General features: G+C 38.9%; 1 protein-coding gene across 4 annotated transcripts in view; it reads left to right on the plus strand.

Moving 5' to 3' along the window:
- The window catches only part of PLEKHG3 (pleckstrin homology and RhoGEF domain containing G3), a 55,379-nt gene that overhangs the window by 23,479 nt on the left and 16,799 nt on the right, over nucleotides 1-15,101 (plus strand). For all 4 annotated transcript variants that reach the window (XM_051977819.1, XM_051977818.1, XM_051977820.1 and 1 more), the window contains 2 exons: nucleotides 13,810-14,202; nucleotides 14,770-14,867. In XM_051977819.1, the coding sequence (XP_051833779.1) occupies nucleotides 13,849-14,202; nucleotides 14,770-14,867 (452 nt within the window). In that variant the 5' untranslated portion in view covers nucleotides 13,810-13,848. The remainder of the gene's footprint in view (nucleotides 1-13,809; nucleotides 14,203-14,769; nucleotides 14,868-15,101) is intronic.

Raw genomic sequence — 15,101 nt, forward strand, 5'->3', positions numbered from 1 at the left:
TATTAGAATGCCTTGCATCTAGTAAATAAACTTTCTGTCTCTTGTTTCTGTCTCACTGTCTCTTCTTTCTTCCTCTCTCTCTCTCTCTCTCTCTCTCTCTCTCTCTCTCTCTCTCTTATTCTAGTCACTCAGACTTGTAACTTGTGAGTCGAAGCTGATTCATCCTTCTTGCTTCACATCTAATCACTTGTCAAATACATATTGACTTTAGCTGCATAATATTTTAATCAATTATCTCTTCCTTCCTGTTCCCAGTAATTTAGGACCTAATTCATTGTTTCTTAGGCTATTATAATAGGAGCCCCTCACTGATTTTTCTGCTTCTAGTCAATCTCCTTTTCTGTCCATTCTTCAATTAATTTTCCTAATGAACCACATCTTGACTCAGAAATAAAGTCACTAATGAAAGAATAAACTTTCCTTCCACAATGATTCCCATTAGCTTTCCAGTTGTATACTCTGCATGTACACTACATTCTAAAAACCCTGTTGCTACTCACCTGCCCCTGTTTTTGTCCTACTCTTTCCCTTTTCAATACTTTTGCTCTTGTAGTACTCCATACCTGTAATAGCTTCCTCAACCTTCCTTATATCCAGTGAAGATCTATTCAAATCTCTTTTTCTTCAAATCCCAAATCAAGTACCATTTTCACCATGACACTTTCTCTGATTTCTCTTTCTGACCTTCTTTTCTGAGTAAAAAAGGAAAACCTTGGTTTGAAATGTCTTTGCTTCAGCCTTTCATCCATATTTTCCTTAGTTTCCTTTCTTTCATAGTTATTTATGAATGTCTTGCCTGCCCACATTAAATCATAAACTCCATGATATCATCTTTTTAACCCTATCACTTTATATATAGTAGGTACTTAAAAACATTTTCAATGAATTGGACCAAAAAACTTAAAGAGGATTTGTCTGCTTTGTTTTTTTGTGTATGTGCTTTGGCTTTATCGTCTGTGAAATATGGACATTCTTTTAATTCCTTTGCATTGGAAACTGAAATTGAGCATGACTGAAGATCTCTTGGCATGGGAACTGATAAGATTCTCCATGCGAGGTTGTGAGTTCTATGTGGAAAACATTTCTCAAAATCAAGCTGGCCAGTCAGTCTCATTCATGGTTTGCCATGAGAAGAGGGAAGTTTCAGGTATAGGGTTCTCTCCTGCAACTCTAGACAATTTTTTTTTCTATCCCAGACTGCTCTGCACAGTCCTGCCTACTCATGTTCCAGGCTAAATGATTAGTTGCTGGGCTGAATATGTAGCCATTTTTCCTGGGTTCTTTCTGGCTGGTTGGAAGGTCACAGACGCTGACTAATGACACTAGTGGAAATTCACTTCCTAGCGAGGGGAACTGAAGTGGATCCCAAGTGGGTTTTTTGGACCCTTATTTTACCTTTTCTTTGACCACAGGGGAGATAAGAGGGCAGCAATTCATTCCACAGGTATTGTATTGCGTAAGGTTTGAGGAAGATACAAAGGAAATGTTAAGTAAGACCGCCCCACCTCTTAGAGAGCTCACTGGTGAGGGAAATAAGATGTGATTAAGCATTTAGAATTTACAGAAGGCAGAGATTCTTGGATTGATTGCAGAAAAGTTATATAAAAATTATCTTTTGTTTTATCATTACTCTTATTTCTGAGAACCTGACTCATTTATTCTCTACCCAATAAACCATGTTTTGTAACAAAGAATGATTTTTTAAAAGTAGGGGAAAAGGCACTTCAGCAAAACTAACCAACACATTAACTAAGTCTGATAATATATGGAATATTCTGTACTTAAAGTCATCCACTTCTTCAAAAGAGGGAGAATATGCATTGGAAAGAGCCTTTGTTGCAAAAGTAGGATTTAAGCAAAGCCTGGGAAATGCTAGCACAATCAGATAAGCTGAAAGGGGAATCCATTGAGGGGTAACAAGTGTGAGTATAGTACAAATGAGCCCAATGAAACTAAGGCTCCAAAAGACATCCAGGTTTTCTTGAAGGACAAAGCTACTAGAGAATCAAGTGCAGGTGCTTCAATGAGGGATAAGGGACTTTTCTGACCCTTAAAATGGTCATTTTACCCATTAAAAATGGGGAGCATATTTTGTGGTTACTCTTCATAGGCATTGGACTACCTTCTCTGGTGGATACTATTTTGTTGTGGCAGAGTTGGTTGCAGTTGCTTTGGCCATCACACATCATTCTCTCCTTCTCCTTCCCTGAAGTCAAAGAAGATATCCCCTCCCTCGATTGTGAGCCTCCTTGCTGTTCTAGTGTGGGAAGGAAAATATTTCCACAGGATGGGGCATGTATTTTACAGTGAATTTGAGAAGACTTAGGTTTGCCTATCACAAAAACTCTGCCTGATCACATTGTTTGCACACATCATAAGGTGACAGTCACATTGCTCAAAATGATCCTGAAAGTCACTTCCCCAGGGATCAGTTCACACCCTTTTTAAGGTGTCAGTACCTGTGAAAATCAAGTGGAAAATGGATGCCTTAGTATGGAGAAACACTATTAAGGGAAAAGAGTCCAAAACCCAGTCATAAGAAACCTGCCCAGGTAATCCTGTCCTTTTGCTGTAAGGAAGACTCTAATTTGCACACTTAAATTTGTCATCCACTTGGCTCATTCAGGCTTTCTGTTCCTTAACCCTAGGCAGCCTCTTTTCTTTTACTTGCTGGGTTAAAGGAAGAACAGTGCGGGATGGTGGTGAGAATTTGGTGCTGGGCAGAGGAGAAAACTGAACACTTGTCCAGAACATGAGTTTGTGGGAGGGAACACAAAATTTGGAATAGGACTGGTGAAGAATTGGAGAGCAGAGGACAGGAAGTGATTTTCATCGGTCCACTTGGGGATCCTTGTGCTGGGGTCAGCAGATTGCTCTACCCTTTTTTAACCCCATTTCTTCTGCCCTACTCCGTGTCATGTTGCATTTCTGAGGAGGATCCAGAATGCAAAAAGGGAAAGGGCTGTGAGGAAGAGCTGGTTTTCAGTGTCCTTTGAATGTCTTTCCACTTGGGAATGGGGAAGTTTGGAATAATGCCTGCAAAAGTCCATAGAAGAAATTGGTTGAATTTGTGGGAGTTGGCTTAACTTTTACCATGGAGGAATGTAGCCAGTGGCAGTTAGAGCCTGTGGGGAAAATTCCCCTTTCTCCCTTCTTGTTCCATGAGAGCAGACCAATGGGTGTGGTGCTGATTTCCGCTGCTTGGGTTGGATGGCTTGTAGGTGAGGGGATGATGTCAGCCTCCTCTGCACTTTAGCCCATTTGTGCTGAGCCAAAAGTTTACTGGGGAATCCTTGGAGATCTTTAGGCTGTTGGCACAGAGGGTCAGTAGAGAGGCACTCCCATCTCCTTGCTACCTTCACTCTTCCCATCATCCCTTGCTTTCTTGACTCCAGGATGCTTCTGACTTTTGCAGCTTTCCACAAGACAGTACAGCCCTCTAAAGGATAGTCTAGTAGAGCTGATTTCTCACTGCCTTTAGGTTTAGACTGAGTTTGCTGCTGGGGTAGGTATAGTCCCAGGACCTAGGAAGCTATTAAGTTGGTTTAGAGCTAGTGAAATTCTTTTGTCTTGATATTGAGGGATTCCAAGCTTTCTTGGATAAGAAAGCCAAAATGTGTGGCAATGAGGGGGTGGGGAAGTGAAGAGGGGAAATAAGGGAGGAGAGAATGGAGAGAGAGAAGTACTTAGATATTATATTATATAATAAAATAAAATAATTATATAATAAAATCATAAATAAAATTTTAAAAAATAGGATTTATATAGTACTTTAAGCATTTATATGTGTTTCGTACCCAAAAAAACCCTATAAGGTAGCTGCTCTTATCCCCATTTTACAGATGAGAAAACTGAGGTTTTTATTTGCCCAAAGTCACACATCCAGTAAGTATGTGAGGAAGAATTTGAATTTAGATCCTCCTGGCTTTGGAATTAATATTATCCACAGGGCCATCCAGTAGCTTCTATGATGTATTATTTCTCCAACTAGAATAATACTTTCTTTGAAGACTGGGACTGTTTGTTTTTGTCCCTGTATCACTAGCCAATACCTGGTACATAGTAAGTGCTTAATAAATAATTGTTGATTGAATAGATGACTTGATGTTGATTTTAGTGACAATCTATATGTTGTATATGTTTATATGTATGTATATCTAGATCTTATAGGTATGTGTGTATATATGTATGTATATGTATACATACATACATATATGTACACATATAGTTAAGCTAGAAACTCAGTAAAATAGGGAGGGGTGCAGGTTATCAAATCTCAGTGATAAAGGACTAATTAGGACTTTAATAATTGAAACTCCCAGAGAAATAAAGGATATTGGACTCTGTTCCCTCCATCAATTAAAAGGCATATTTCTCACTTGTTTCCCTTCCATCAAATAGGAGATATTAAATCTAAGATTGTAGGGAGTTTTATCCTGTGTAAGCACTAAAAAAAATGATTAGTGGGTTTCACTATTAGTTTGGAGATAGTGGTTTTCTAGTGACCAGTAAACTGGAAGAAGCAGCAGGTTAGAAAGAATTTAGGAGAGACTGAATTTATGGACTTCTCCCCAGAGGATAGAAACCCACTGGCTGAAGAATAAGTTATGAAAAGCTGTAGAGTCTAGAACAAGCAGCTGGGTGGCTGGTCTCAGACTCTTCGCAATTGTGTGACCCTGGGAAAATCACTTAACCCTATTTGCTTCAGTTTCCTCATCTGTAAAATAAGCTGGAGAGGGAAATAGTAAACCACTCCAGTATCCATCAAAAATACTGGCGAACCCCAAATGGGGTCACAAAGAGTCAGACATTACCAAAATGACTGAACAACAACAGTGTGTAGAGCAAATAATCAGGAGTCACTATTGACAGGTTGGGCTGATTGCCACCTTAGCACATAACAAATACTTGTTTCCTTCTCTATTCCTCTAGTGAAAAGGGATGTATTCCAAGGTAACTCCGGTGAAAGTATAGGGCTTAGAGTTTTAGGATTTGAGCCCTTCACTTTGAGTTTGACCAGATAATGACTATCTTTTGTCAAATGGAATGATCCTGACTCTCCTTCTTGGGGACTAGATTGTTCAGAAGGCTTAGGTATATCAATTAAAAGAGTATAGAATCCAAAATTTGAATATTGAGTCTAAATCCTGCCTCTGACACTATGTGTATGATCATGGGAGACAGAATCACCATGAGCCAAGGTTTTGCTCATTTGAAAATCAAGAGTATGGACTAGATGGATGACTTCTAAGATCTTTTCCATAACTGATCCCATGAGATGTAAACAGAGGACTTTGAAATCCTTATAAGTGCCTGGTTGTATTACAATAATATTAATTATAACAATAAACAAAAGCTGTTCTCATATAATCAGATGCTTGTCACATGAGAAGGAGTGTGGCTGCCCCTCCCAGAGAGAGAATATTTAGGGCTCTTCCATTGAAGGGATGATGATGATGATGATTATGATAAGAAAATAATAGTTGATAATTATACCACCTTAGAGATTTCAAAATTCTTAATATACAAAAACTCATTTGATTCTTCCAATAATCCAAAGTGGTTGCAGGTGAAGAAATCAAGGTTCAACAAAAGTTAAATGATTCAACTAGGTCACAAAGTTGTAAGTATCTGCAAGTGAGTTTGAATCCAGGTTTTCTTGATTCTCAGCACTATATGGACATCTAGGTGATATAGTAGTGTTGGACTTTGAGTCAGGAAGATGATGAATTCAAATTTTGCCGCAGGCAGTTATTAGCTATGTGACTGAAGGATAAGTTAGTTAACCTTGCTCAACCTCAGTTTTCTTATCCATAAAATGGGGGCAATAATAATAGCATAATAGTGTTTACTTTACAAAGTGGTTGTAAGGATTAAATGAAATAATATATAATATATATATATATAATATATATATATATATAAAGTGCTTTGTAAACCTTAAAGTGCTACATAAATTCTAGATACAATATTATTTCATAGTAATGGCTGTGATTAAAGTCTTTGGGGGACCAGAAGTCATTGAACTTGTATCTTTGCGGTTTTTTTTTTTAAATGGCAATTTATTAAAACTGTTCTGGTTTGCTTTTTGTTTGTTTGCTTTTTCTCTAATCCTTATTTGATCTTCATCCTTTTCTGGTACCTAGGATCTTATAGCATCTTTTACACTAAAATAAGGTCATTTTCACGAGATCCTGATGATATTTTTATTGTATTTTAGCTAGGAAAGTGACAAGTTCCAAGGACATTTTTCAATTGTAGAAGTGGTAACTGAACTAGGCAATCTTAACCATCAGTCTTAGTTCCTGTTCCTTTATGAGATAAGAGTAAATGACAAGCAAGTTAAGCATTTATTAGGCACTTGTGTGACAAATGCTATGCTAAATGGTGGGATACAAAAAAGGCAAAACTAGTCCCTCCTGTCAAGGATCTCACATATCTAATGAAGCAGATAACACGCAAATAGTTACGTCCAAACAAGATATATACAGAGTAACTGTGGAGATGATCTCAGAGGGAAGGCACTAAGATTAAAGAGGGCAAGAAAATGCTCTGGCAGAAAGTGGGATTTTAGCTGAGATTTGAAGGAAGTTAGAAAAGCCAGGAGGTAGCAATGAACAGGGGAAGAATTTCAGGCATGGAAAACATCCAATGAAAATATTTGGAGCAGAGAGATGGTGAGTTTTGTGGGAGGAAAAGCAAGGTGACCTGGATTGTAGAATACATGGCGGGGGGAGTAAGACAGAAAAAAAGGCCCAGCCTTCATGTGTAAATCACGTACCCATTTTGACCATATCTTGGTATATGGTGTGAGATGTTAGTCATGATGAATCATACTATCCTTTCCCAGAGACAGTACTGATACTGTCTGAATACACACTGAAGCAAGTTATCTTTCTTCCTTTCTCTCTGTCTCTTCCTCTTTCTCCTTCTCTCCCTCTTTTCCCCTCTCTTCCTTTTTTCCTTCTTGCTTTCTCTCCCTCTCCCTTTCTCTCTCCTTCTACTCCCTCTCCCTCTCATTTCTTTCTTCCTTCTACAAAATGATTAATATAGAAATGTTTTATATAATTACACATGTGTAAACTATATCAGCTTCTTACCATGGTGGGAGAGGAGAGAGGGAGGGAGGAATCGAATTTGAGACTCAAAACTTAAAGAAAAAAATTTTTTAAAATTGTTTTAACATGTAATTAGAAAAACAATTTTATATATATATATATATATAAAACCCAGTCTCTTAGGACTATAGCAATTCCCACTCTTCTTAGGCTGTAATTGGGGCTCATTGAGAATCAAAGGAACCTATGACGGTCCTCTCTTCCTCTGGCATCTTCCCAGGGTTTGAAATGGGTATTGCTGTCAAAATGAGCTTGGTTTACATCTTGGGATGCAGCTATACTGAACCAGTGATACAGAAAAGGAGTGGAAATAGCTCTGATGAGGAAAATAGTTTCCCTCTCTCCCCCCTCCCCCCCCCCCCCCCCATACCTGGGCTCCTCAGTCACCTGCTTGAAGCTGATTGACTGAAGATCAACTCTGAGGGGACCCTCCAGAAAATGATTCTGCACGTCATTGGACCCTAGTTATGAGAATCATAGCTGCTCTGATTCTTTTGTTTTAAAGGCTGCAACCCGAGTTCCTGAAGCATCGTTTATAAACTCTTGTCTTTTTCATTTAGCTGTCCCTTAGGTGTTGATTCTTCCCATGTGCAACCCAGAAGTCATCAAAGAGGCCTTCTTTGGAGAAGGAGTTTTTTGGGCTGTGGATCTCTCTACCTCTGTTATTCTGGAAAAGTCCTCATATGGGGATAAAAAAGGAACTGATACCCGCCTCTGGGTAGTGAGTTTTGAACCTCAGTAAAGATTCATACTGGGTCAAGGGTGAAGAGCAAGAGAGGATCTTGTGTTTTTGTCTTACTTTGTGCTCGGATGACATGGTATTAAATTGCTAGCAGCCTCTTTAGAAAGGCAAGGCAAAGTTAATTTAATGGTTCCTTTAAGAATGGAATAAAATGTAACTGCTACATTTCTCAAGGGACATTTTTCTGGGAGCTCACTGACATCTTTTTGTTAATCCTTCCAGGGGTCTCTTAGGAGGCAACAAACTGCCACAGGAAGAATCTAGAAGACCTAATTACAAATAATCTTTACTGCTAATTTTGGGGAGGGAATGTTTTATTGATAGTCTTTTGAGGAGGTGTAATCATTGGTCATTTACAATTATTCTATCTTTGCCCTCCCTTATAACAATCACAGAACTTGATATCCAATAAGCACTTAATAATTTTTTTTAATGTTCATTCATTCATAGAAGTATACTTAAGCCAAACAAATGAACTCATTGACTTTCATAACCTGATCTTTTCCTATTTTCCAGTTTTCTCATTTCACTCTCCTCCATGGACCATACAGCTCAGTAATTGACTTTCTTTGCTCTTCTTCCCCCATCATACTTCATCTTCCTATAGCACATTTTCATTGGCTCTCTCTCATACCTGGAATTCTCTCCCTCCTTTTATCTCTTCCTCTTGACTTTCCTGGTTTTCTTCAAATCTCAGCTAAAAGCTTGCCTTCTACAAGAAGCCTTTCCTGGTCCTCCTGTTTTTTCCTAGTCCCTTTCTTCTGAGATTAACTTCAGTTTGTGAGTCTTTGTGTGTATGTATGTATGTATGTATATATGTGTGTGCATGTGCACATATATACAAGCAGAGGAATTATCTATACGAGGAGTTAGTGGTGAAATTGCAAATAGATTTTGTCTTTTTTCTCTCTTGGATCTTTGCTCATTAGTCATGAGTACCAGGGCAGTGTAGGGTGGTGTTTGGGGAAAAGGACATGAGGGGTGAGCAGAATTAGATTCCTCTAGATGCTGTGTCTGATGATTTTATCATTCCTCATTAATCCTTATGCCTTCTATTGGCACCAAATGGAGCAAAATTAAATTGTCTTGACTTATGGATTCTTGGAGACCTGCTACTAAAACTCTGCCCATCTTAAGGCCTGTTGGTGTGTTGTGGAGGTGAGGGGATCTGAATTTTCATGACAGTACAGTTCAGGTAGTGTGATCTAAAGTGGAATAACAATGGTTGGCCATCACTAAAAAGCTTCAGAGCAGGATGCATTGAGCTTTAGCAATTTAGTGAGGTAGGGGAGTGAGGTGGGTGGGGTATGTACATGTTCACATCGGGTATCAGATGGATCACTGAGACCCCAGTGTAAGGATGTTCCTGGAAGGCTGGTTCCTTATATTAGCTTATCTTGCCACATTGCTCCCTTCTTAATTGTAGTTTCACTTGCATGTTTGTCTCTGAGCAACAACACCTGGTGCTCGGTGAGTAAAGTTCAACTGAGAATCCAGGTACTTTATCACTAGAGCTGCTTCCGGGCTGATGCCCAACCTGGCAATTAGAGAGGCCCTGGGTGTGCCTCTTTTCAGCAAACCCAGTGGTGTCTTAAACCTGAGAAATTTTCCTATATTCTGGATCTCGGCTCTTCTCGGGAGTCTCCAGGATTGAGTCACTTTAACAATGATTCTAAACTTTTTTGTTGCTCACTTGGTAATCTCAATGGATCACTTCTCAGAATAATATATATATTTTTTATCATAGCTTTTTATTTACAAGATATATGCATGAGTAATTTTTCAGCATTGACAATTGCCAAACCTTTTGTGTTTTTCCCCTTCTTCTCGTCATCCCCTCCCTGTGATGGCAGGATGACCAATACAAGTTAAATATGCTAAAGTATAAATTAAATACAGTATCTATATACATGTTATTTTGCTGTACAAAAAGAATCGGACTTTGAAATAGTGTACTATTAGCCAGTGAAGGAAATCAAAAATGCAGGCAGACAAAAATAGAGGGATTGGGAATTCTATGTAATGGTTCATAGTCATCTCCCAGAGTTCTTTCACTGGGTGTAGCTGGTTCAGTTCATTACTGCTCTATTGGAGCTGATTTGGTTCATCTCATTGTTGAAGAGGGGCATGTCCACCAGAATTGATCATCATATAGTATTATTGTTGAAGTATATAATGATCTCCTGGTCCTGCTCATTTCACTCAGCATCAGTTCATGTAAGTCTCTCCAGGCCTTTCTGAAATCATCCTGCTGATCATTTCTTACCAAACAATAATATTCCATAATACAGAATAATATTTTTTAAATGCATGAGATAACATATAGAGATTACAAAGGACATCGATTTTTTAAAAATTTAAATTATGAAAAATATTTTTTAAAAATTCAGGAAAGGGCCTTAGTTATCTTACTCTTTCATTTTGCAGACTAGAGAACTAAAGTTCAGAAGGTTTTCAGTTTTTTTCCCCCCAACCCATAGATCTGATTAAGGGAAGAAGCAAGATTATGATACAGAAGTCATATATACACATCAACACACAGCCCTACATATACTTTTATGTGCACATACTCCCAAATCCCCCGGCACCACACCTTTCCTGACCTATCTCAGAAGGAGGTATCCTGCAGCTTCCCAGACTGCCTAATATTGGGGATCTTAAGAGGAATCAGCTTGGCCTGGCCACCCTAGCTTTTTCCCCTAATATTTCCTGTACTCAATGAAGCTTCCAGTTCGGAGGGCTTCCCATTCTCTTTGTTTGGGAAGAGCAAATCTGACATTGAGAATGAAAGGAAGGTCAGTGATGATTTTTGAGTAACCAAAGCCTAGGAGAGTTGGTTAACTTTTAACAAATTATTTCTATTTTTTCTTTAGCATTTATTGTGGGCCTAAAATACTTCTTTAATATTATACTGTGGTATGAAGGTGACCCTAGCTTCTTAGAGTCTGTGCCAACAAATTCCAAGTTCTGGCAACGCCTCCTAACAACAAAAGCTGGCGTGTTCTGAGCTTTCTAGTTTCACTCCAATCTTTCTCCCTGGAATCATGGTAGCTGAAACTGAGATGGTCAACAACAGATTGGCCATTGAGGTAATGCCTTTTTTCTTTTTTCTTTTCTTTTTTTTTTTTTTTTTGCCACTGCAGCCCATGAAAACCACCTTTAAGAATCTTACTTTTTAAAATTATGTATCCTTCAGAAATATGAGCATCGTAAGATTTCATTCTGGGAAGGGCCAGTGCTTTGGGTTGGCCACTCATAATACTAATATCTTTGAATTTCTAATACAGTAAATATCCATAGGTACCCCACATAAACAAAAGTTCATTGGAGGAGTGCTCAGTTTTTCAGAGTGTAAAGGGGTGCTGAGACAACTAGTCTAGAGCATTTGATGCAGTGTACCGAATTATAAGTTATATGATCTGTTTTTATAATACCAGATATAAATATAGACATAATATAGAGACAAATGATCTTTGTTCTGAAGCAACACACTTTCAATAAATCAAGATGTTAACAAGTATATAGGAGACAATGTTATATAAAGGAAAGAGCTGGGTTCAGGATCAGAGGACATGGGTTCAAATTTTGTCCCTGCCATTTGCTATTTAAGTCACATAAGCTTTGTAAGTCTTGGTTTCCTCATATGTAAATAAAAAGGGTTTGGAGGGCATCTGAGGTTCTTTTCAGCTTTCAATCTATGCCCCTGTGAACTTTGATCTCCTTCATCCTTTATTTTTCCCATTTATTCAACACTGTTGAGTTTATGGTGATGATGTGGCTATGATTAGGCAATACTGGCCCTGAGTAGGAAAAGAAATAGGTTGGTTTCTAGTTAATTAGATTAAGATCTTTTTGCCACTTTTTATATCTTAACCCCAATTAATGTGAAGATAAAGAAACATAAAATCCTTAGCCCAGTATTTAAGGCACTCTACAATCTACTCCTATCTTTCTAGTATCTTTCTAGTAATAGTGTATTGCTCCTCCCTACTTGACACTCTATTCCAGTCAGACTAGTTAATGAGCATTTCAGATGACCCGATTTTCCATCTTCTGTCCATGTACAGATAGTCCTCCATGTCTTGCAGATCTTCTCCAATTCATAAATTGATCTAGTTTTCTTGTATTGCTTAGATGTCACCTCTTACATTCAACCTTTCTTGATCCCCTCTCAAGTTGATCCTCTCCCTCCCCCTTGCAATAAATGACTTTGTTTTTATAATATATATAATTTTTAAAAATACTTATTTAGCTGTGTACATGTCATGTGTAGCTTCCCTCTATTTAAGGTTCTTGAGGGCTGGGACTATTTCACTTTTGTCTTTATGCGCAATGACTTACATATTGTTGTTCAATTAGTTTTCATTGTCATGTCCAATTCTTTGTGACCCCATTGGGATTTTATTGAAAGAGATACTAAAGGGGGTTGGCCATTTCCTTCTTTAGCTCTTTTTACAGATGAAGAAACTGAGACAAATAGGGTTAAGTGAGTTGCTAAGGGTCATCCAGCTAGCAAGTGCCCAAGGACAGATTTGAACTCATGAAGATGAATCCTCCTGACTTCCAAACTTGGCACTCTATCCACTGTGCCACTTGGCTTAGCCAGGCTAGCAATCAGAAAGATCTGAGCATATAGTTAGCACTTAATAAATGTGTATAGATTTGAATGGGAGATTAATTATGTAATCAGTTTTCAGGACACTGCATCAAATACTCTAAAGCAGTGATTCTTAAACTTTTTGGTCTCAGGACCCTGTTACATTCTGATAAATCAAAGACCCCTCCAAAGAGCTTTTGTTTATATAGATTATTTCTGGGTATTTACTGTATTAGACATTTAAATATGTCTATTTTGACCTTGTAAATGCCCTGACAGAATCTTGGGGATCCCTAGTAAAGTCGAGATCACACTTTGAGAATTCCTATTCTAGAAGCTTTATGGGACAAAGCTGTGATGGTGAGAATCATTTTGACCTGACTTTGATATAAGACTTTTGTATTCCCCCAACTCATCAGATATTCCCATCTATCAGGAGGGAGTGGATTGGAAAGTTTGTAGTTTTATTTTATAGACATTAGAACTGAGATGCTAAGAACTTAAGCAACTGACTTAATGAAAGTATTGCTAGGAATAGATTACAGTTCGTCTGAGTCCCAATTTCAAGTTCTTTCTACTTTACCATAATAATGGAACTCTTCCTTTCAAAGAATAAATAATAAATCATGAAGCTTAGTTTACAAGTTGCATATATCACAACTGAAGATGACATACACTAATCCAGCATTCTGAAAGAGATGGAATCCAAAATATATAATGAGAAGAGGGTGTCAGTGCTGATAGAGATCAATGTTAATTTCTATGACAGTCTTCAATCATGACTTCTAGGGGCAGGGACTGTGCTTGATTAATTTACCCCCCCTAACATACCCCTATACCTACACTATATGGATGAGCAGCCAATAAATAGCTTTTGAGAATCTATTTTTGTTTAGGAAAGCTTTCATAAGCCATTTGATTGACTTGTCAAATTCTGTGATGCAGAAGGGATAATTGTACATGGATATTCAATCCCCTGGTGGTTTCTCTAGATCTAGTCTCAAGTAAATACTTATTAACTTATCAGCCTTGTTATTCACCCCTCATTAGTACCCTCTGCTCCTCTGATTGGAAAATGGAGCCATGAACTCCTCCAATGGAAGGGAACAGATCTGACATTTCATTTTCTCATTCAACTGCTTTCATTTGAGAGATGGAATATTATGGGGATAGTGTAATCTCTGCTTGTGTCTTGGCAACCAGCAGCCTCTAAGCTATGGGCTTTTTTATTCTGGTCCCCACTGACACTCAGGTATCTTTCTAGGAGAGGTTTCTCCTATTTGGAACCCTTTTTTTCTGGTTCTAGCTGGAGATTTGTCATGCTTTCAAACCTTATTATTCTGTCTTTCTAGAATGTCCCCAAAACCTCTTCACTAAGCAGCAATGCCAGGATGCCTGTCTCAGTCTCCTTACACCAAGATGCGACCCAAGAGCGTCCTGTGAGCTTAGCCTCTAGCACCTCTTCTTCAGACTCATCCCGGGACAGCCAGACCATGGAAGAACCCAATGGAACTGTTCCTGGTGCTGAAGGCGAGTCTGGCTCCTCCCATGACGGCCATATCCCCAATAACCATAACAATTCCAGCACCTGGCTGAATCTGAGAGGATCTCTAAAAGGTTCACCATTTAGTTCCCGGTCTACACCTGGGCCTGGACATCACAAACTGAGCTACCTGGGTCGAGTGGTGAGGGAGATTGTAGAGACAGAGCGCATGTATGTACAGGATCTCCGAAGCATTGTTGAGGTAAGCTACTCCTTCAGGTCCCTTGCCTTTGCAGTCATTGTTGTGGGATGAAGGGTGGAGCATGGTGCACAAAATAGACCAAGGGACTTTGGCTTCTGCATCGGGCAGCTTGTAAATAAGTTGGTTTCTCCACTAGAAAAGAAAGCCTTGGAAGGTTTAGTTCTAGTAATTCTGTTTCCCAGGACTAAGATTTAGAAAGAGAAATAGAGCAGGGAATTTAGCCCTCAGTTGCCTTGTTTATCTGGATTTATTGAGACCACAGGTGGCAGATTCCCCACTTTGTTTCTTTGGCTGGTCAAACTGGGAAATTGGATCATTGGAACGGCCTGGGAGCTGCAGTATTTGGAAGGCAGGAGAAAGGAAGAAAGGTGCAGGACTGAAATGGAACCAGGCATCAGATGGACTGTTCTTGGAGCTGACCTGGCGGCAATGAGTGTTCTCAGGGTGTCCTAAGGAAGCTAAAAAAGGGGCTCTAGGAAAAGGGAAATAGGAATAAAATGATACTAAAGAGTGCTGTGTGTAGTGGGAATGGTACCATATTATCTTTGATCCACTTTCCCGTGACAGGATTACCTTTTGAAGATCATTGATACACCAGGGCTGCTGAAACCAGAACAAGTCAGTGCACTCTTTGGGAACATAGAAAGCATCTATGCATTAAACAGGTGAGTGACAAGCCAGAAGCTCATTCTTCCTTCTGGTTGGGGCAGGGGTGAATGGCACAGTGGTGAATGGAGAGTCAGCTTTTATTCCTGCCCTCCCTTGTTAGTGCCCTTTCCTTTCTGCCTTGGCTATTGATTTTCTCATATCTGGGATGGACCTAGTTATGTCAGTACAACCTGTGAGATGTACTGGATACTTAGAAGTATTTCCTTCTTTTGATAGAAACATTTGTGTAA

Source organism: Antechinus flavipes, chromosome 2 (assembly GCF_016432865.1).
Source record: "Antechinus flavipes isolate AdamAnt ecotype Samford, QLD, Australia chromosome 2, AdamAnt_v2, whole genome shotgun sequence".
In the NCBI taxonomy this organism is placed as follows: domain Eukaryota; kingdom Metazoa; phylum Chordata; class Mammalia; order Dasyuromorphia; family Dasyuridae; genus Antechinus; species Antechinus flavipes.